Below are 19,050 nucleotides of genomic sequence, written 5' to 3'. Positions count from 1 at the left end.
ACTGGGATTCAATGCGGTATTTAGGAGGCTATCTTCGGAATTCAGAAAAGAATACCAGGTAGCAGCCCAGGCTTCAAACCACAGCCCCGCTCGCGGCGGCTTGCGGGGAGTACGCCTGCGCAAAACGCGTGCAGACAGGGAGGGGGCGGAGCTTCGGGCCTGTCAGTGCGCCTGCGCACAGCACGCAACGGAGTGGGGGAGGGAGCCCCGTGTGTGTCTGTGTTGTTGTTCCGCGGCGGCGGCGGCGGCGGTAAGATGGCTGCCCACGGGGGCTCCGCGGCGGCGGCGGCGCTGAAGGGGTTAATTCAGCAGTTCACCGCCATCACCGGTAAGAGACGCGGTTACGGGAAGGTGAAGAGTTGGGTTCGGGGAGGCTGTCGGGGCTGCCCCGGGCTGCGCCTCACCTTCGTGTTGCTCACTCGGGCTCCCCTCAGCTCCTGCCCTCTCCTGAGGAGCAGACGACGACGGCGTCCGGGGTCTGCGGTTCAGGCGGGACGCAGGCTTCCCCCACCCCCACCCCACGCGTGCCTCTTAGTCCCTCGATTCGGTCTAACCCCATTCCCAGACAGGCCCCCACGCCCCCAGCCAGTCCAGAGCAGGGGATGGGCCGAGCCCGCGGTGCCCGGGACCGGGGACCTGCGGGCCGGAGGAGTAGGGGGCCGCACCCGGGCCACCGCCCTCTTCCTCCTTCTTCACCTTCTCTTGGTACCGTGCGGCACGCGGACAAGAAGGTGCAGTGCGTCCCCTCATGCCATCCTCTCTTCTCGGCCAGGTCATCGTCCCTCCGCTCCTGGCCTACCCTTCCCCTCGCTGGGCCCCCCGGAGCCTTGGCGGTGGCCCTGGCGTGTGAGGGCCGTCTCGCTTTAACGTTGAGGCCGGTGGGTTCTGCCGCGCCTTTACACATCCCGGGGGACTTGCCGCCGGGAGCAAGGGGTGCGGAGGTGTTCCTTAGGGACGGAAGGTTTCAGATAAGAATGAGGGGGAACCCGGGAGCTTAATTCGGGGAAGGCCTAGAGTAATCCTGGGTGGCCTTTCCCACCTCCTCATAATAAAATCAAACATAGAGACGATGGCGCCCGAGCCTTTGCTGATAAAATAGGGATGGCGGCAGAAAGTTCTTGCAGAGAAATCTGTCTCTAGGTGTCTGTATCCGCGAAACCTTAGGCCTAGGTTTTTCTTTTCCTTCGGACCCTGGTGAAGGGCAGACGCAGGTTCTCTTACGGCTGGGAGGAAAGGCTCTAAGCCATTCCGTGAATGCGTTATGTCTTGTTTCCCTCTGATGGTGCTCAACTTTTTTTTGCATGAGTTATTAGAGGGCGGAGCAAATGATGAAGTTCTCTGTGGAGTGATTTGAGAGAACAGTACTCCATGTGCTTGAGTGTGATTTTGCTGTTCTAGCTTGTCATTTTGAAAAGAGGTCAGAAAGTTAATTCCCGCTCTCCACAGGGTTATCCTTTCTTTGATAATAATTTGTTAGATGTGGAGAATGTTTCCAGTTTGTGTTGAGTCTGACCTGGAGGACCTTTAAGGCATGGTATTTTAACCAATGCATGCTAGCTGCAGTTTTATAATTATAACTAGTTTTATTTTTTGTTCTGCAACAATAATTAGATGGCTGATGCATTTTTTCTGTCTTGTCACATGAAATATGCCAAAGCTGATAAAACAAGATTTGTAATAAAATTGAAGTGAATAGTAAGATAACTGAAATATTGTTAAGCTTTGTGGTGGGATTATTGTATTTATTATAACATGTGGATTTCCCAGTGCCTTACCAAACCAACATTATGGGAAGAAATTGGATTTCTATGTATACAAGTTAATACTGCTACATTGCTTGCATAAAAAAATCTAGTAAGTCACACAGAGAAATATTAATCTTTCTTTGATTTCATAAAGATAGTTTTAGGTCTCACTATTTAATCTTAGGATTTTTGGGCAAGTTACTATCACTTTATTTTTTTATTTATTCTTTTATTTTTTTTGGTTTTTGTTTTTTTCCAGACAGGGTTTCTCTGTATAGCCTTTGCTGTCCTGGAACTCACTCTGTAGACCAGGCTGGTCTCGAACTCAGAAATCTTTCTGCCTCTGCCTCCCAAGTGCTGGGATTAAAGGTGTGTGCCACCACTGCCCGGCTAATCACTTTATTTTCATCTGTGAATTGGTATCATTTAGGAACTCCGTTGTTTAAAAATCTTACATTGTTGCTTATGCAACATTTTCAAAATACATACACAGAACCCAAAATGCCCTGAAATAAATTTAATACCAATTTGTTTGCCAATTTAGTCTATACAGCTTGCTTCTGGCCTAGGCCTCTGTGTTGCTGGATCAGATTGAAGTCCCTTGTAGATAGTGGTTTCTGCAAATGTACAGAAGAAAAAATCCTTCAGAGTGATGTTTTGTGGGACAGGGTTTGACTTTGTAGTTCAGATTGGATTCAGACTCAGAATTCTCTTGCCTTAGCTTCTGTCTGCTGTGTTTATAGGTACTAGCCACCATTCCTGGTTCCTTAGACAATTCTTTCTCTCTTTCATTTCTTTCTTTCTTCCTTTCCTTCCCTCCCTCCCTCCCTCCCTCCCTCCCTCCCTTCCTTCCTTCCTTCTTTCTTCATTTAGTGCTGGGGATTAAAATCAAGGCCTTGAATATGATAAGTACCCACTCTGCCACTGAGCTGTACTCAAAGCTCCCCAAAAGTTCCAAGTATTTTTGAGGAAAATCATTGGTGAGTGAATGCTGAATGTCATTCTGCTTCTGAGCTGTCAGCCAGGCTATACTTTAATATCTCCCTCTCTGCCTGCCTGCTTGTCTCCCTCCCTCCCTTCCTCCCTTCCTCCTTTCCTTCTTTTCTTTTTTTGAGACATGGTCTCACTATGTGACTCTTGGCCTAGATTAAACTTGATGTGGTATGTAATTAGTCCTTCTTAGGCTGTGTTGGCAAATATTTGATGGTTTTTGTTTTGTTTTTGAGACAGGATCTCTCTTGAGAAGTCCTGCCTATCCTGGAACCCACTATGTAGACAGGGAAGGTGTCAAACTCACAGAGATCCTCTTGTCTCTCCTGAGGATCAAAGATGTGTGCCACCATGTCCAGATTTGGGAAGATATTTTGATCTCTGTATGACATAGTGGGGCCCTTTCTAAAGAAGGCAGTAAGGCCCCCATGATGGCTCATAACCATCAGTAACTCCAGTCTAAGGAGATCCAATATCCTTTTTTGGCCTTGGTGGTATCAGGAACACACATGCTGTATGGGCAGAAGACTGAGGGTTGGGCAAAACATTCATACACATAAATTAAAAATAAATAAATCTAAAAAAAAAATTAGTCATCCAGGCCATGGTGGCTCATGCCTTTATTCCAGCACTTGGGAGGCTGGGGTAGGTGGTCTCTGAGTTCTAAGACAGCCTGGTCTACAAAGTGAGTTCCAGGACAGCCAGGGCTACACAAAGAAACTCTTTCTCTAAAAACAAAAACAACAAATTAAAAGATGTATGACATTATGAAGTAATTTTGGGGAGAATGGCAGAAATTAATTCTTCATTATTACCACAGCAGTATTATCTGTTTTATATATTCTTCCTGATTTGTGTATCCAGGCTGGCCCACCTGCCTCTTCCTCCCAAGTCTGGGACAAGTACTTTATATACTTGTCTCTATATACATGGTATACAGAATACAGAATTCAGACAACATCACTTACTTACAATTACATCTTAAATATTTGGTGGTCTTTGATGTGAACTTATGCATAGCTTACCTTTGTTATCTAAGGCTAAGTAAGAAACCTAGGGTGGGTGCCATTGGCTTTGCAGATAAAGGTAACTGCTGACCTTTTCATTCCCCAAACCCAGGTGGTGGGAGAGGAGCTGTCCTCTTTTTATACCTCAGCATGTCTCTATACACACACACACACACACACACACACACACACACACAGAGAGAGTGATAAAAACATTAACAAAAAAGAGAAGCAAGAAAGTGGGTGGTGGTGGCGGCGCAACACCTTTAATCCCAGCACTTGGGAGGCAGAGGAAGGCGGATTTCTGAGTTCAAGGCCAGCCTGGTCTACAGAGAGTTCCAGGACAGCCAGGGATACACAGAGAAACCCTGTCTCGAAAAACAAAAAAATAAAAAAAACAAAAAAGAAAAAAAAATGAGTCCTAAATATTGTTTTTGAGACTTGGTCTTGCACAGTGTAGGCTAGTGTTGAATTCACGATGTTGGGGGGGGGGGGGTTAGCTTGAACTCCTGATCTCCCTGTTTTTACTTCTCAGGTGCTGGGATTATAGATGTCTTACTACCACATAGAATTTATAATATGATGGTACTTGAACCCTGAGTTACATCCTTTATTCTTCATATTTTATCATTATACCACATTTAAAGATATTTGTAGTCAGGGTTGGAGAAATGGCTCAGTGGTTAAGAATACTGGCTTCTTGTCCAAAGGACAGGATTCAACCTCAGCATGCACATGGCAGCTCACAACTGTCTGCCATAAGGGGCTCTGACTCCGTTACACATGCAGGCAAAACACCAATGTACATAAAATAAAAATATTTTTAGCCGGGCGGTGGTGGCGCACGCCTTTAATCCCAGCACTTGGGAGGCAGAGGCAGGAGGATTTCTGAGTTCGAGGCCAGCCTGGTCTACAGAGTGAGTTCCAGGACAGCCCGGGCTACACAGAGAAACCCTGTCTCGAAAAACCAAAAAAAAAAAAATATTTTTAAAAAATCTTTTTAATTTAATTTAAAATTTAATTTAATTTAAAATTTAAAAAATCTTTTAAATTTTGGCTTCAGAGATCAGATATAATTAATTCTCAAAACATAAAAAAAATGTAGTATTGGATCAATTCTGGAAGAGCAAGTTTTTTTTTAAATGTTTGCCTTGAGATTATTCCATTAACAACAACCGTGGGCTGGTGTTTAGTTACATATATACAAAATTACATGTATATCAGAATAATCCAAGAGGTAAAGAGGTATTGTGTTTATTAAAAGATAAGGGAGATAAAAAAAGATAAGGGAGAGAAGGAATATGTTTGGTGGAGGTGTAGAGGAAGGAGGTACCCCTGTGGGCCCATGTTGAGGCATCCCTACCCCTGAGGGACCATGTGAAGGTATAGTATAGAATAGAGTTTATTCAGGGAGAAGGGGAGTTAAGAGGGCAGTGGAAACCAAGAACAGCAGAGAGAGAGAGAGACAGAGAGAGAGACAGAGAGAGAGGGGTGTAGAGAGGCTGGCCATGAGCAGGTGGAGAGAGAGGGGAGGGATGTTGGAAGAGAGGGGGAAGAGGACAGAGGGAGAGCAAGAAGGCAAGAGAGACGTACCTGGCTGTTGCCAGGTAACTGTGGGGCAGACTTTTGGTGAAATGCTAACAGGTACAGTGACACATACTTGTAATTTCAGCATTTATTCATGGCTGCCCTCCATTGTGTAGTGAGTTCAAGTTCAGACTGGGCTGAATAAGACCCTTAAGAAAACCAACCAACCGCTGGGCGGTGGTGGCGCATGCCTTTAATCCCAGCACTTGGGAGGCAGTTTATTTTTACCTATTTTTTGGTTTTTTTGGTTGGTTGCTTTTCTTTTTTTTTCTTTTTTTGGTTTTTCGAGACAGGGTTTCTCTGTGTAGCCCTGGCTGTCCTGGAACTCACTCTGTAGATCAGGCTGGCTTCAAACTCAGAAATCCACTTGCCTCTGCCTTCCAAGTGCTGGGATTAAAGGCTTGCCCCACCACTGCCCAGCAAAATAAACTATTGTTGAATGTTACAAAGATCTACCTGCCTCTGTCTCTATAGTGCTAGGATTAAAGCCATACCCAGTCCTGCCTGAAGTAAACTTAAAAAAAAAAAAAACCACCCTGGAGGCTGAGAAGTATTAAGATCTAGGTAGCTGCTGCCTTTCTGATCTTTTTTTTTTTTCTCGAGACAGACTTTCTCTGTGTAGCCCTGGCTGTCCTGGAACTCACTCGGTAGACCAGGCTGGCCTTGAACTCAGAAATCTGCCTGCCTCTGCCTCCCAAGTGCTGGGATTAAAGGCTTGCCCCACCACTGCCCGGCCCTTTGTGATCTTATTATAGCCATTTGTTTGTTTATTCCCAGGTGCATGCTGATGTGAAGTTGTCTAGCCGAGGTTTTGCCTTCTGCCCTTGGTAGAATCTTCCTCCATTCATTGTGTGCTGCCATCTATCCTTGGTATAGGTTTTGGACAATGAGCTAACATGCCTGATAGTCTTCTTTGGAGTTTGTACGTAGCTCAGGCAGGGCCAGGTCTTTGGAGGGTCACTAGCAAGTGTGGGAGAGGCTGCTTGTCTGCCCCTTGACTTCTCTAGCATTTGTCCCTTTTGATATCCAGGACAATGTATGACCGCCAGTTGTTTGGTAGTCAGAGGACAGCCAGGAGATATAAAATTTCTTGTTTTTCCTTCAGCAGTTAACAGACCCCTTTCGTGGTATATTGCTCCATGAACATGTGCACTGGCAAATGCATATTGACTATCAGTGTAGATATTAACCACTTTGCCGTTGTCCAATTTGAGTGCCTCAAATGAGGGTAATCAGTTCTGCCTTTGGCTGAGATCCCATTCCGGAGGAGAGACACCTATGATGTCCATTACTGCTGCCCCTGCATATTTGATGCCATCCTCCATGCAGTTGATCTTGTGTCTGTATACATGATGAAGTTTGCCCTGGGCCAGGGTTAATTAAGTCTAGCCAGGGTCCATACATATGTTGCAGGGTTTCCAAAGAGTCATGTATTTGTGGGTTTTCCAGGTATGGATTAGGCAGCAGAATGTTCAGAGAGGTGCAAGGAGCAAAGGACATTCGGAAGTGCTTTAACACCAAGGTCTGATAGTGAGTCAGCCTAGCACTTGAAATCCGTCTGCCTCTGCCTCCCAAGTGCTGGGGGGATTAAAGGCGTGCGCCACCCCTGCCTGCTTGTGGCCAGTTTCTATTCCTCTTTTCTGTATATTTCTTTTAGATTGATACTAAACTGTATTTGAGAGCATTGTATAAGAAAAAGTTGCTATGATGTAGATATTAAATGAAAACCCCTGGAATTTCCATAACTAGTTCAAAAAATGGTAATGAAATTTGACACTCCCCTACCCCCCCAAAAAGTCAGGTGTTAAGCATGGTGTTCCAGGCCATTGATCCTGACACTTGGGAAGCTGAGGCACCAGGTCTGAGTTCCAGACCAGCCAGGGTTACAGGATGATGCCCTGTCTCAAAAACAAAAAGGAAACCAACCAACAAACAAAGAGGCTGAAAACACAAGAGATTACAGAGACTTCACAGAAGAATTTCTTACTTGAAACCTGGAAGAGACATGTGTCGAGGCTTGGAGGTGAGAGGCATGTAGTGAGAGAAGAGACAGTAGGTGTAGGGAATTGGTGAGAATTCCAAATGAATAAGGCAGTACCTGCAGCTAAAAGAACCTCAAGCCCCTTTAGGGAATCTTGACTTTATTATGCGTTTGGGCTTTTAAAGGAAAGAGCTTCTTCTTAGCTATAGTGGAGAAGAGATATGCCATACACCTTTTGCTTTAATACAAAAAATGTTCTACAGTAAGGAAGGAGAGAAAAGTAATTTTAAAAGATATAGGAAGCCAGGCGGTGGTGGCCCACGCCTTTAATCACTCTTTACAGAGTGAGTTCCAGGACAGCCAGGGCTACACAGAGAAACCCTGTCTCGAAAAACCAAAAAAAAAAAAAAAAAAAGATATAGGAAAGACAGCTGGCCGGTGGTAATGCATGCCTTTAATCCTAGCACTCAAGAGGCAGAAGCAGGTGGATCTGTCTCTGAGTTTGAGGACAGCTAGGGCTACACAGAGAAACCCTGTTTATACCAAAAAATACAGAAAGAAATCTGAGGAGTCACAATGCAGTTTAGGATCTGATTTGAACATCTAGATGTATAACAGTACTATTTGTGACGATACAGTATTGTTTGGGAAGAGGATTAGCTTCAGTTTTTGGATAAGTAGGGGCTGCTAGTTGGTGTTACTAATGGAGGTGTTTAGTAAGTCAGTGAATACTTGGGCCTATAAAGAAGACAGATCATTCATATTAATGGCTGATAAGAGTATAACTAAATAAGGATAATATTTAAAAGGATAGAGCAGTGTATGGAAATGTAGGTTCTAGGGCATAAAGCTGAAGCAAAAACATGGGGAAACTACAAAGTAAGTGTAGAGAAGACTAAACCAGAGATACAGGAATAAAGTCAGGAGAGTAATGACACTAGACTTTACAAGTGTGGTGGTATCTCAGATATCAGATAAGCACTGCAGGAAGTCAGAACTCATAGGGCTGTGCTTGAAATGGGCTGCATGCCTGTAATCCCAGCATTCAGGAGGGCTGAAGTAGAACTGCTTGCTGCTAGTTTATAGCCACTTAGGGTTCAGCACCTAGTACCAGGCCAGCCAAGATTAAGTAGTAAAACTGGCTCACACAGAACAAACAGAAGTTGAGAGATAGCTCATTTGTGAAAGCACTTGCTGCAGAAGCATGAGTTCCATCCCCAAAATCTTGGGCTTAGGTAAAAAGCCGGCATGTTTGTTATCCTAGGTCTGGGGAGATAGAGACAGGCAGAAGGATCTCTGGGGCATACTGGCCAACCAGCTGCCACTCCCCAAGCTAATTGAGGAGTACAGTGAGAGACCTGGGTCCTCTGGAAGAACAGCCAGTGCTCTTACTTTCTGAGCCATCTCTCCAGTCCCTTCTCTTCATTCCTGTGAGCACTTGGTATTTTTAGACTGTCTTTTTAAAGCCCTTTCTTAAGTGTGTAATAAAGTGTAATATAGTTGTAGATTTAATTTACATTTTCATAGTAATTATTGTTACAGGCATTTTTATATACAGTAATATTTACCATTCATAAAACTCTGATGTCTCAATTTTTGTTAGATTGAAATGAGTGTTACTCTGTTGGGCAGCAAGGCTCTCACAGCAAGCTTGTACTTTGGGTAGCTGTGGTCAGGCTCTGTTCCCTTATTCTTTAGTTTCCATGGTATTTACTATCACTGGAGTATTGGTCCTTGGTGCAGTGAAGGATTGGCTTTTTCTAGCTTGATTTAATCATTCCCTTCCCTATACTTACTAAGTGTAGTTTTGATGTATCTTTAAAAAAACACAAATCCACTTTTATTTACTTTTTATTAGTTTAAACCTGAGAGGGCTACAGCATCACACAAATTCTTTGTCCAGTGGCCTTTGCAAGATTACTTCAGAATTTGGCAGGAATCTGCCACTATTTCATGGGCCTAAGTTACCTTTCCTCCAGATTACTCTAGTTTTGTTTGGTGTGCCTCCAAAATTCATTGTTGTTTTTGCTTTATACATATGAGCATATATATCTTTTGTCCAAGTAGAACTCAGTTTATCCCAGACAGAAACACCTTCGATTTAGGAAGAATTCTGTGTTCTCTTTGGTTCCCAAGACTTCTCTTATAGCCAGCCTTCTAGACAAATTTTCCATTTAGAAATCCTGTTCCTAGCAGGCATCCACAGGCACCAAGAGTGAGGAAAGAGCTGGTATATACATTTTAAAAAATGTTTTAGCTGGTATGGTGATGTTATCTATAATCCAGAACTCAGGAGTATGGGTTAAAAGCTAGCCTGGACTATATAATAGGACTTTATCTTAAAATAAAACAACAACAACAAATGAACAAAAGCTTTGTACTGAAGTTGACAAGCTCCAGAATTGAAGACTGGTGAGGTTACAGTTTTAATTGTTAAGATTTCAATTTTTCACAGCCATTACCCAGTCCCATTTTCACTGGTAAAAGTCTGGCTTACCTTACTTTTTTTTTTTTTAACCTTTGCTGGGGTGAACTTGAAACCAAAAATGGACTTCTGTAGCCAGGTGATGGTGTACACCTTTGATCCCAAGCAGGGAGGCAGAAGCAGGGAGATCTCAAATCCAGCCTGGTCTACAGAGTGTTCCAAGGTAGCCAAGAAGGTACACAGAGAAACTCTGTCTCAAAAAAACCAAAACAAAACAAAAAGGTAACCTTTTCTGTATGTCTTTTGGTTTTGTTTTTTTAAAGTTAGTTTGTTTATTAGGATAGGTCTTATTGTATATCCTAGGCTGCCTCAAATTCTCTGTCTTTTTTTTCTTTGCATCTTGAGAGCTGGGATTATAGATGTGAACCACCATGTCTTCTTTAATATAGATTGTTACACGTTGGTTCCTCAATGATAGTTAAATCCTTATATTGACACCAAAAGTAATACAACAAATACTCATAAGGACTATATATACATTTGGAGTAGTCTTTGATTCTGCCAGCTGTGGTGGGGACATGAACTTCTGTACAGGTGTGGAGTTGTTTCCGCATTGATGGAGAAGGGGAGAAACTAAGAGACAACAAGCATCAAGGAAATCACTTCTCATAAATTATGTGTTCCAGGCTAGGTTAAGCAATACCCTGTTTTGATATTAGCAACCTTAAAACATTGGAAGGAGGAAATGTCACATGTGGTGACAAGATGTAGGATGTAACTTGTACCATAGATTATAGATCCCGGGGTGAGATTAAGCTATTCTGCTTCTTTTTTTAATACTAGGATCTCAGACAAATGTAAACAAGTTTATAAATATTTTAAAATTCTCTCTCTCTCTCTTTTTTTTTTTGGTTTTTCAAGACAGGGTTTCTCTCTGTATAGCTCTGGCTGTCCTGGAACTCACTCTGTAGACCAGGCTGGCCTCGAACTCAGAAATCCGCCTGCCTCTGCTTCCCGAGTGCTGGGATTAAAGGTGTGTGCCACCACCGCCCAGCTAAAATTCTCAAGTTTATTAGCCTCATCAAAATCAAAAAAATATGATTTTTGTTGTAACAATAAGAGTCTTAATTTCTACAGCTGCTCCACCAAAATTTGTTGTGGAGGCTTAAAACTGACAAATTCACAAAGTTTGTTAGCCTTATATCACGTAGCCCCCCCCCCAGCCCCCCTTCCTTGACCCTTTTCAATTAACCTCTCCCATTATTGGGAAGGAGACCTCTGTTAGGATTTGAGGTATGACTTTCTAGTGATGTGGAACTGTTGAATCGATTACAAAAGATGTACTCTTGTGTTACTAGTTTCCTTTGGGTTACAACCTACTGCAAATTTCAGTAGTTAAAATGGTCTAACACACCTTTATTTTTATAGTACTTGAGACTTTAAAGCCTAAAATGAAGGTAAACATGGTGATTCCTGGAGCATTTTTTTCAGTCTGTCATAACAACCTAGCTTCTCTTTAATAAATGACAGTCTACTACCTCTTTTTTGTTTGTTTGTTTTAGTTTGGTTTTGGTTTTTTGTTTTTGTTTTTTTCCAGACAGGGTTTCCCTGTGTAGCCCTGGCTGTCCTGGAACTCACTCTGTAGACCAGGCTGGCCTCGAACTCAGAAATCCACCTGCCTCTGCCTCCCAAGTGCTGGGATTAAAGGCGTGCGCCTCTATTGCCCACTACTACCTCTTACTTACCAAAAATGGCCTTCCATATGCTTGTTGGATATCGTGGTTCGTACCTGTGAGCCTATGGTATCCAGAGTGAGTTCCAGATCAGTCAGGACTACATGGAAAAATCCCATCTCAAGGTAACAAACAAACAACAAAAAGCCAAGTGTAGTGGAGCTCACTCAGCATGTCAGTGCCAGTGCTGGAGGGGCAGGAGAAACCTTTGGTTTTGCTGTTCCCTCTTGTCCTTTCTGTTCTGGAGATCAAATGTAGGACTTCATACATGCTAGACTAGTACTCTTGACACTAACCTATACCCCATGCCCTCATGTACATTTTCTTTTCCTCTTTTTAAAAACTAGATGAATTTATTTTAATTTTATGGGTATGAGTGTTTTTTTAAAGATTTATTTATTTTATTTCTGAGTACACTGTCTCTGTCTTCGGACACACCAGAATAGGGCATCCAATCTCATATGGATGGTTGTGAGCCACCATGTGGTTGCTGGGATTTGAACTCAGGACCTCTGGAAGAGCAGTCATGCTCTTAACCGCTGAGCCATCTCTCCAGCCCCCGTGTATGAGTGTTTTAAAAAAAAAAATCCCAACTGTTTTAGTTTGCCAATGAAGACTCAGGAGTCAGATGACTGAGGTGAAAACCTGCTGGCTCAGAGAGGCAGAGAAAGCACCTAGCTGACCTTCCTACTCCACAGTTATCCCAGAAGGAAAGAGCTCGGTCTCTTTCTCTATGCTGTCTTAGATACTCTTCAACTCAAAGGTCCTCCTTCCTGTTTACTTGTTCACTCCCTGTCGGCTGGTTGCTTGCTTTTGACTTATGGTTGACTTTATTAACTCTTGGATTAAAGCTATGAGCTAAGGCTGAGCCACACCACAATTCCTTGTTTACAGTAAACAAAAAGCTCTGGGATCAAAGCTGAGCCACAATTAGAAACAGATTCTTACAATTCATAATCAGGGTTCATAATGTGATCAAATATCCAGCAACATTTGAGTGTTGGCCTGAATGTATTACTGTGCATTACATGCAAGCTTGGTGCCTGTAGAGGTCAGAAGAGAGCATTAGAACCCCTGGAGCTAGAGTTACAGATGGTCATGAGCCATATTGTGGGAGCAGAGAACTGAACTCAGGTCTTCTACAAGAGCAACAAGTGCTCTTAACCATTGAGCCGGCTCTCCAGCCCCTCATAATGCATTTTTAGAAATTCACAATAGCACTTCATGAAATTGGTAGTATTTCCATCTTATAACTAAGAGAACTAAAGCTTAGAGAAATTAGTAAGTTACCTAATCAGACAACCAGTGAAGGACATGACTATGATTTAGAACCAAGTTTATCTGAGGAATTTCCAGGCTCTTTTTGTGTGTTATATACATTCCTTTGCCTATGTACAGAAAGGAATATGTAGAATGTTTTCACATTATTGGTATAGAAGCTAGACATGAGTTTTTAGAGGTCATAACTTTGTTTTGTTTTACAAGATAGGGGTTTCTCTATATAGCCCTGTCTGTCTTGGAACTTCTGTAGACCAGGGTGGATGGCCTTGAATTCACAGAGATCCTCCTGCCTCTGCTTCCTGGGTGCTGGGGTTAAAGGCATGTGCCACCACTACCCAGCTTGATTCTAACTTTTATACCTCTTCATCCCCAGCTACTTCGGTTTCTTTTTGGTTTGCTGCCGGGGCTTAAACTTTTCCATGGATTAAAGTTCCTCCTCTTTGCAAACTTTTTGTGTTAGATTTATTTTATGTGCATGAATGTTTTGGTTTCTTATATGTATGTGTGTGTGGTCTGCATGTGTGCCTTGTGCTTTCAGAAGTCAGAAGGCATCTGATCCCCTGGAACTGGAGTTATACAGATGGTTGGGAGCTGACATGAATGCTGGGAACTGAACTCAGGCACTCTGTAAATGTTCTTAATTGCTGAGCTGGGCTCCTTTCTAGCCCTGGTAACTTCTTTTAGTTTGAGATTGTGTGTGTGTGTGTGTGTGTGTGTGTTTTAGTTTTGATATTTCTCTGTAACAGGACCCCTCCCCCTCAACCCCCCCAGCTGTCCTGGCTTTGCCTTGGAGACCAGGCTGGCCTTAAATTTAGAGAGATCCATGTGCCTCTGCTTCCCAAGGTCTGGGATTAAATGCATAACACCGCCATGCCCAACTTGACAAAATTTTTTACAAGACCCTAGGTACATAGGTACATAAAGTAATATGCAATGAAATGGCTAGTAAATAAAATTTAATTATTAAGACAAATATCTGTATAAATCCAGGCTTACCTTGAGTCTGGTATATAATAGAATATGACCTCGAACTTATGATCCTCCTGCCTCTACCTTCTAGTGCTGAGATTACAGGTTTGTGTCATTGTCTTAGTTCCTTTTTTATTGCTATAATGAGATACTATGACCTGCCAAGGACCAGCTTGGGCTTGGAAAGGGGTTCTGAGGAAGGGGTGTCTGGGAATGTCAAAACAAACGACTTGAAGTCAAATTGTGGGTCCAAGCTAACAGCCTATGTTCTGCTTGAGATAGCTTTCTCTTGCTAGTCTAAAAACTCACTGGATAGCTCCTCCCCCCCCCCCCCCTTTTGTTTTTGTTTTTCGAGACAGGGTTTCTCTGTCCTGGAACTCACTCTGTAGACCAGGCTGGCCTCGAACTCAGAAATCCGCCTGCCTCTGCCTCCCAAGCGCTGAGGTTAAAGGTGTGCGCCACCACCGCCCGGCAGATAGCTCATCTCTTACAAATCAAAAGCTCAGTCTTTGATGTAAATATCAATTCAGTCATTACCCCAGGTTCCTTCTACATCACCCCATCAATCAGCATCATGACCCCAGCCCCTCGATTCTTAGAGACAGGAAGCACAAGCACAGACAGTAAGATAGCTGGGTTATTCCCTAAAACAACCATTTCTATGGGCCTAGACCTAAACTCCCTCTGTCCCAGGCTGACCTTGAACTCAGGAATCTGCCTGTCTTTGTAAGTGTAAACAAACTTAGCTGGATGAGACCTTGCCTTTCCATCTCCACTCCCTAAATCTTTTTATCTTCTTCCTTAGTATCTTTCTGACAAACTGGCTCATAGTGCAGTTGTCTCTATTTTTCTAGGTCCACAAAGCCCCTCATAACTCATATTGCATCCTTATATTTTGCATAGTTGAGAAAGTATGTATTTTTGAACTCATGTTTTCAGCATTCTTTCCCACAGCTTTAAGGGCAGTCCTGAAGGTCACAGCATTCTACCATTTTGCTGAGATACTAGAGACACCCTCACCTCACAGACTCCTGCTATTTTTGATTGTCATGGATAATCGGAGGGCTTTTCAAACTTAAAAATTAATTTCCAGTGACATACCTTCAAAAAAGTTCTACCAACTGGAGACCAGGCATTCAACTATATGATCCAGTGAAGAGTGTTCTCATTCAAACTGTCACAGACATCATGCCCAGTTTTATGTGGTGCCAGGTATCAAACTCAGGGCTTAGTGCCTACTGGGAAACCACCCCATGCCCTCAGCTCAAAAATTTTAATTTATTAATTACTATTATATATTATATATTATTATTATTTATTATTGTTGAGACTGCACACCCTTGGCTAACCTAGAACTCACTCACTATGTAGACCAGCCTGGTTTCTAACTCCGTGCTGAGGTTAAAGGTATGCAACACCTGCCTGATCTTTGAGTGTCTATGTTGAAGTGGGTTGGAGACGGGGAATTGGTACATGCAGTGTGTTTGTAGAGGTCAGGTGATAATTTTCAAGAATTGGTTTTATCCTTCCACTGTGGGTTCTAGGAATCTAGCTCAGGTTATCAGGCTGGCTTGACAAGTACTTTTACCCACTGAGACATCTTGCTGTGGCAAGACATTTATTTTAAAGCAGTTCTTTGGCAAACATATAATTTTTTCCATTTATTAAATACAAAAGCAAATTTGCATAATGATTTGCTTACTTTTTACATAAATAAGTCTTGTATGGATACTTAATACTATAGAATGTAAACCATCTTCAATGATTTCGGAGTTGGTTAGTGTTTTGATTTTGTAATCAATGCTGACAATGATCTGACAATATATCATGATGGCAGAAGTATGTATAGTGCCACTTTAGAAATTGTTAGAAATTTTATCCTAATCTCAGGCTAGGTTTTGTGGGAGATAGGCAGTCCACAATGTTGACAGCATACTTTAGGGTTGGCCCGTTTTGTTTTTGTTTGCTTTTTATTTGAGACAAGGTATCACTTCTAGCTCTGATTTGCTTCAAAATTTATAATCCTTAATCTACCTCCCAAATGTTGGGATTACAGGTGTATGCCACCATGCCTTGCTCACACTGTCTTATTTTATCCAGAATTCACTATTAAAGTGTCATCGGCATTCTGATAAGAGGAGATTGTGGGAAGGTGTCAGTAAAAATTTGTATGTAGTGGTCATTTGTCACTTGAACTTCTTCCCCATTTCCTTCCTATTTGACTGGAGTTGGATTCTGTGGTTTAGATTAGCGTTCTTCCTGCCTTAGCCTCCAGGCTAAGATCATCTCATATATCTTATATGCAGATCCTTTTTTTGGAAAGGAAATAGAAAAGAATCACATGTTTTTTGTTTTTTTGTTTGTTTTTTGAACCACAAAAGACCACCAAGGAGCTGATTCTGATATAATCACACAGGGTCTTTATTGAAGCTCAAGCTTGAGCTACACTGTTGTCATGGACGCAGCAGCAGAGAAGGGTGAAGCCTGGACCCCATTTTCAAGCAACCATTTATAGAGGCAAACAGACAAGCAAGGGAGTTTCCAACTTGCCACACTTAAGATGGGTGGGGGGTACTTTTATGTAATTTGTTGCTCTTTAAAATGATTGGCAGGTCCTAGGATCCAAACCATAAACTTTCATAATATCTTTAGGTACAACTGTAACTTCTGCTTTCCTCCTGATTGGTGGTTGTTAGGGAGTGACCTGGAGACTAGTGCTAGGTGCAGGCTTGTTGGTTAACTTGAATTCAACTTTAGGTCAGGTTTGCTAAGATGGAGCCTGAGCCCAAGATGGAGTTGGTCTGGTCCAAGGCTCTTGCCCCTAAGTAGGATGATTTGTGTTCAATCCTTGTGACTCACTTTTAGAAGAAGAGAACTGACTCTCTTTCAAGTTGTCCTTGGATTATACTGTGATATGTACACACCTCATACAAAATAAGTTTTAAGATGTGAAAAAAAGAATAAAGCTAGGTATTAATACAATATAAAAATTGTGTAACTTAAAAAAAACAGATAGTGACTCCACTATCAGGTGCTATCTCTCACTTTTCATTAATAAAGTTGTATTCACTCTGGTTTAAATGTTTTTCAGAAAGGAGCATGACCAAGAGCAGAGTTCTTGAAGGAAGTTTATAGTAGGACTTTAAACAGTGGTAGGACTTGGCTGCTTGATGGTGTGTTTGTAGTTGAGGAGGGTGAAGAGTCTCAGCTTCTTAAATTTAGCAACCTGCTGTTTCCTTGGCTTGATTGATTTCCTGAATAATCCTTGATCTTGGTGGAAATACTCCACCTTATTATGAAGGATATTACAAAGGGTACTTGTATAGAGTGAGTTATGGGAGGACTTTGAACTTCTATATTCCCTTTGTGAATATGTCACCCTCCAAGAACTTTACATTTGGTTTTTGAGAAGTTGTTTGAAGCCTGTCATTTCTGGCTATTACTTATGTATATTTGGTTAACCTTTAGTATTACTACTCTTCCCTAATCTTGACTAATCTGTCTTGGTCTTTCGGGTGATCAGATTCCATCCTGAAAGCTGCTAGGGTTTCTGTCTATTAGTCAATCCCAGAAACATTACAAAGGTTTTTTAGCAGTTTTGGTTCTTTTTCCTTTGGTGTATTATCTAGTGAGCTAAAGTGCTATAAAATAGTTTGCTCTCCTTTTTGTTGTTTGTTTAAGAGAGGGTCTCTGTGTAGTGCTGACTGTCCTGGAACTTTCTATGTAAGTCTTGAACTCAGGGAGATTCACTCGCCTTTACCTCCCAAGTGCCACTACACCTGGCCTTTTTTGTTATTGTTAAATTTTGTTTTTATTTATGTCTGTGTCAGCTACACATGTTTGGGTTTCCTTGGTGGCCAGGAGAGGGCATCAGATTCTCCGAAGCTGGGGTAACAGGTTTTGAGCTTCAGAATTTAGAAGAGTAGTAGCAAGTGATCTTGATGGCTGAGCCCTTTCTCCAGTCTTTACTATGAAACAGTTGTGAGTTAATTGATAACATGCAAGTACAAATGTGAAGCTACAGTTCTTTCAAGAAAGTTTTATTGGATGTGGTGGCACACACATTTAATCCTAGCACTGGGGAGGCAAAAACAGGCAGATCTCCAAGTTGAAGGTTAGCCTGGTCTACAGAGTGAATTCCAGACAGCCAGTTCATATATATACATATATGTTTGATTTATATATATATATATATATATATATATATATATATATATATACACACACACACACATATACATATACATACATGCAAACAACACATTCATACACATAAAAATAAATACAAAGTGTAGTATTTTAAGAATCTTTATAGTCCATCATTGTGCTGGCAAAAAAAGCTAAAAAATGAAATTAAGTTGGGAATGCCTGTCTCAAGAAACAGTCAAACAAACAAAAAAAAAAAACAAATAAACCAAAGATTTTTATTATGTTTGAACTACAAAGTAAACCAGTATTTACTCCTTAGTGATAAGTTTGTGGATTTAATACAAAAGTATCACTGGTTGTGATCCAAGAGGTTAGGGTAGGTAGATCAGTAGTCAAGCTGACAAATTAGCACTCCTGGTAATTCTCAGCGTTTCTGAACGAGACGGAGGAGATGAATGTAATGGCATCCCAAGTGTTTCATTTGTTTTAAGTTTAGTAAATGTTAGAGAACGCAGAAGGGGATGGGCAAAGCAAGAGAAATAAGCTAAGACCATGAACAACTGACTTTGCAGCTCTGGGATTCATCTTTAGCTGTCAAGAGAGAACCATTAAGGAAGTCTGGGTGGGTGGTACAGTTAGCTGTGTGTTTTGGAGCATACTCTAGCAGCAAAAGGGAATGATGATCTTTTAGGGGCTTGTTGTAATTAAGTAAATGGTGTGAAGGACTGGAACTAAAACCTTTGAGTTAGTAGTAACTGAAGTTATATAGGAAGGCCAGCACACCTTAATTAATGATAATACTTAGGAGGCAGAGGCAGGAGGTTCTCTGTGAATTAGAGGTGCTTAGCCTGTTTTACATACTGGGTTCCAGGCCCACCAGAGCTACAAAGTTGAGGCTTTGTCTTTAAAAAATACTATCTTATACATTTTCTCCCCCCCACCCCCCATGGATGCACACAAAAAAACCAAATGTGATGATAGTATGCACTTTTACTACCAGAGGCTAAGGCAGGAAGATCTCTGTGAATTTGGTGTCAGCTTGGTTTATATAGTGTGTGTGTGTGTGTCTTTCTTTCTTTCTTTCTTTCTTTCTTTCTTTCTTTCTTTCTTTCTTTCTTTCTTTCTTTCTTTCTTTCTTTCTTTCTTTCTTTCTTTCTTTCTTTCTTTCTTTCTTTCTTTCTTT

The 19,050-nt window shown here is 41.8% G+C and overlaps 1 protein-coding gene across 1 annotated transcript in view; it reads left to right on the top strand.

Moving 5' to 3' along the window:
* Nucleotides 1–250: 250 nt before the first annotated feature.
* Ubxn7 (UBX domain protein 7) overlaps nucleotides 251–19,050 on the top strand; it is a 53,959-nt gene continuing 35,159 nt past the window's right edge. The window contains exon 1 of the mRNA XM_028753782.1: nucleotides 251–328. Within this exon, the coding sequence (XP_028609615.1) occupies nucleotides 256–328 (73 nt within the window). The 5' untranslated portion in view covers nucleotides 251–255. The remainder of the gene's footprint in view (nucleotides 329–19,050) is intronic.

Source organism: Grammomys surdaster, unplaced genomic scaffold (genome assembly GCF_004785775.1).
Source record: "Grammomys surdaster isolate TR1022 unplaced genomic scaffold, NIH_TR_1.0 125956, whole genome shotgun sequence".
Lineage (NCBI taxonomy): Eukaryota > Metazoa > Chordata > Mammalia > Rodentia > Muridae > Grammomys > Grammomys surdaster.
This window is presented reverse-complemented; position numbering and strand designations above follow the sequence as displayed.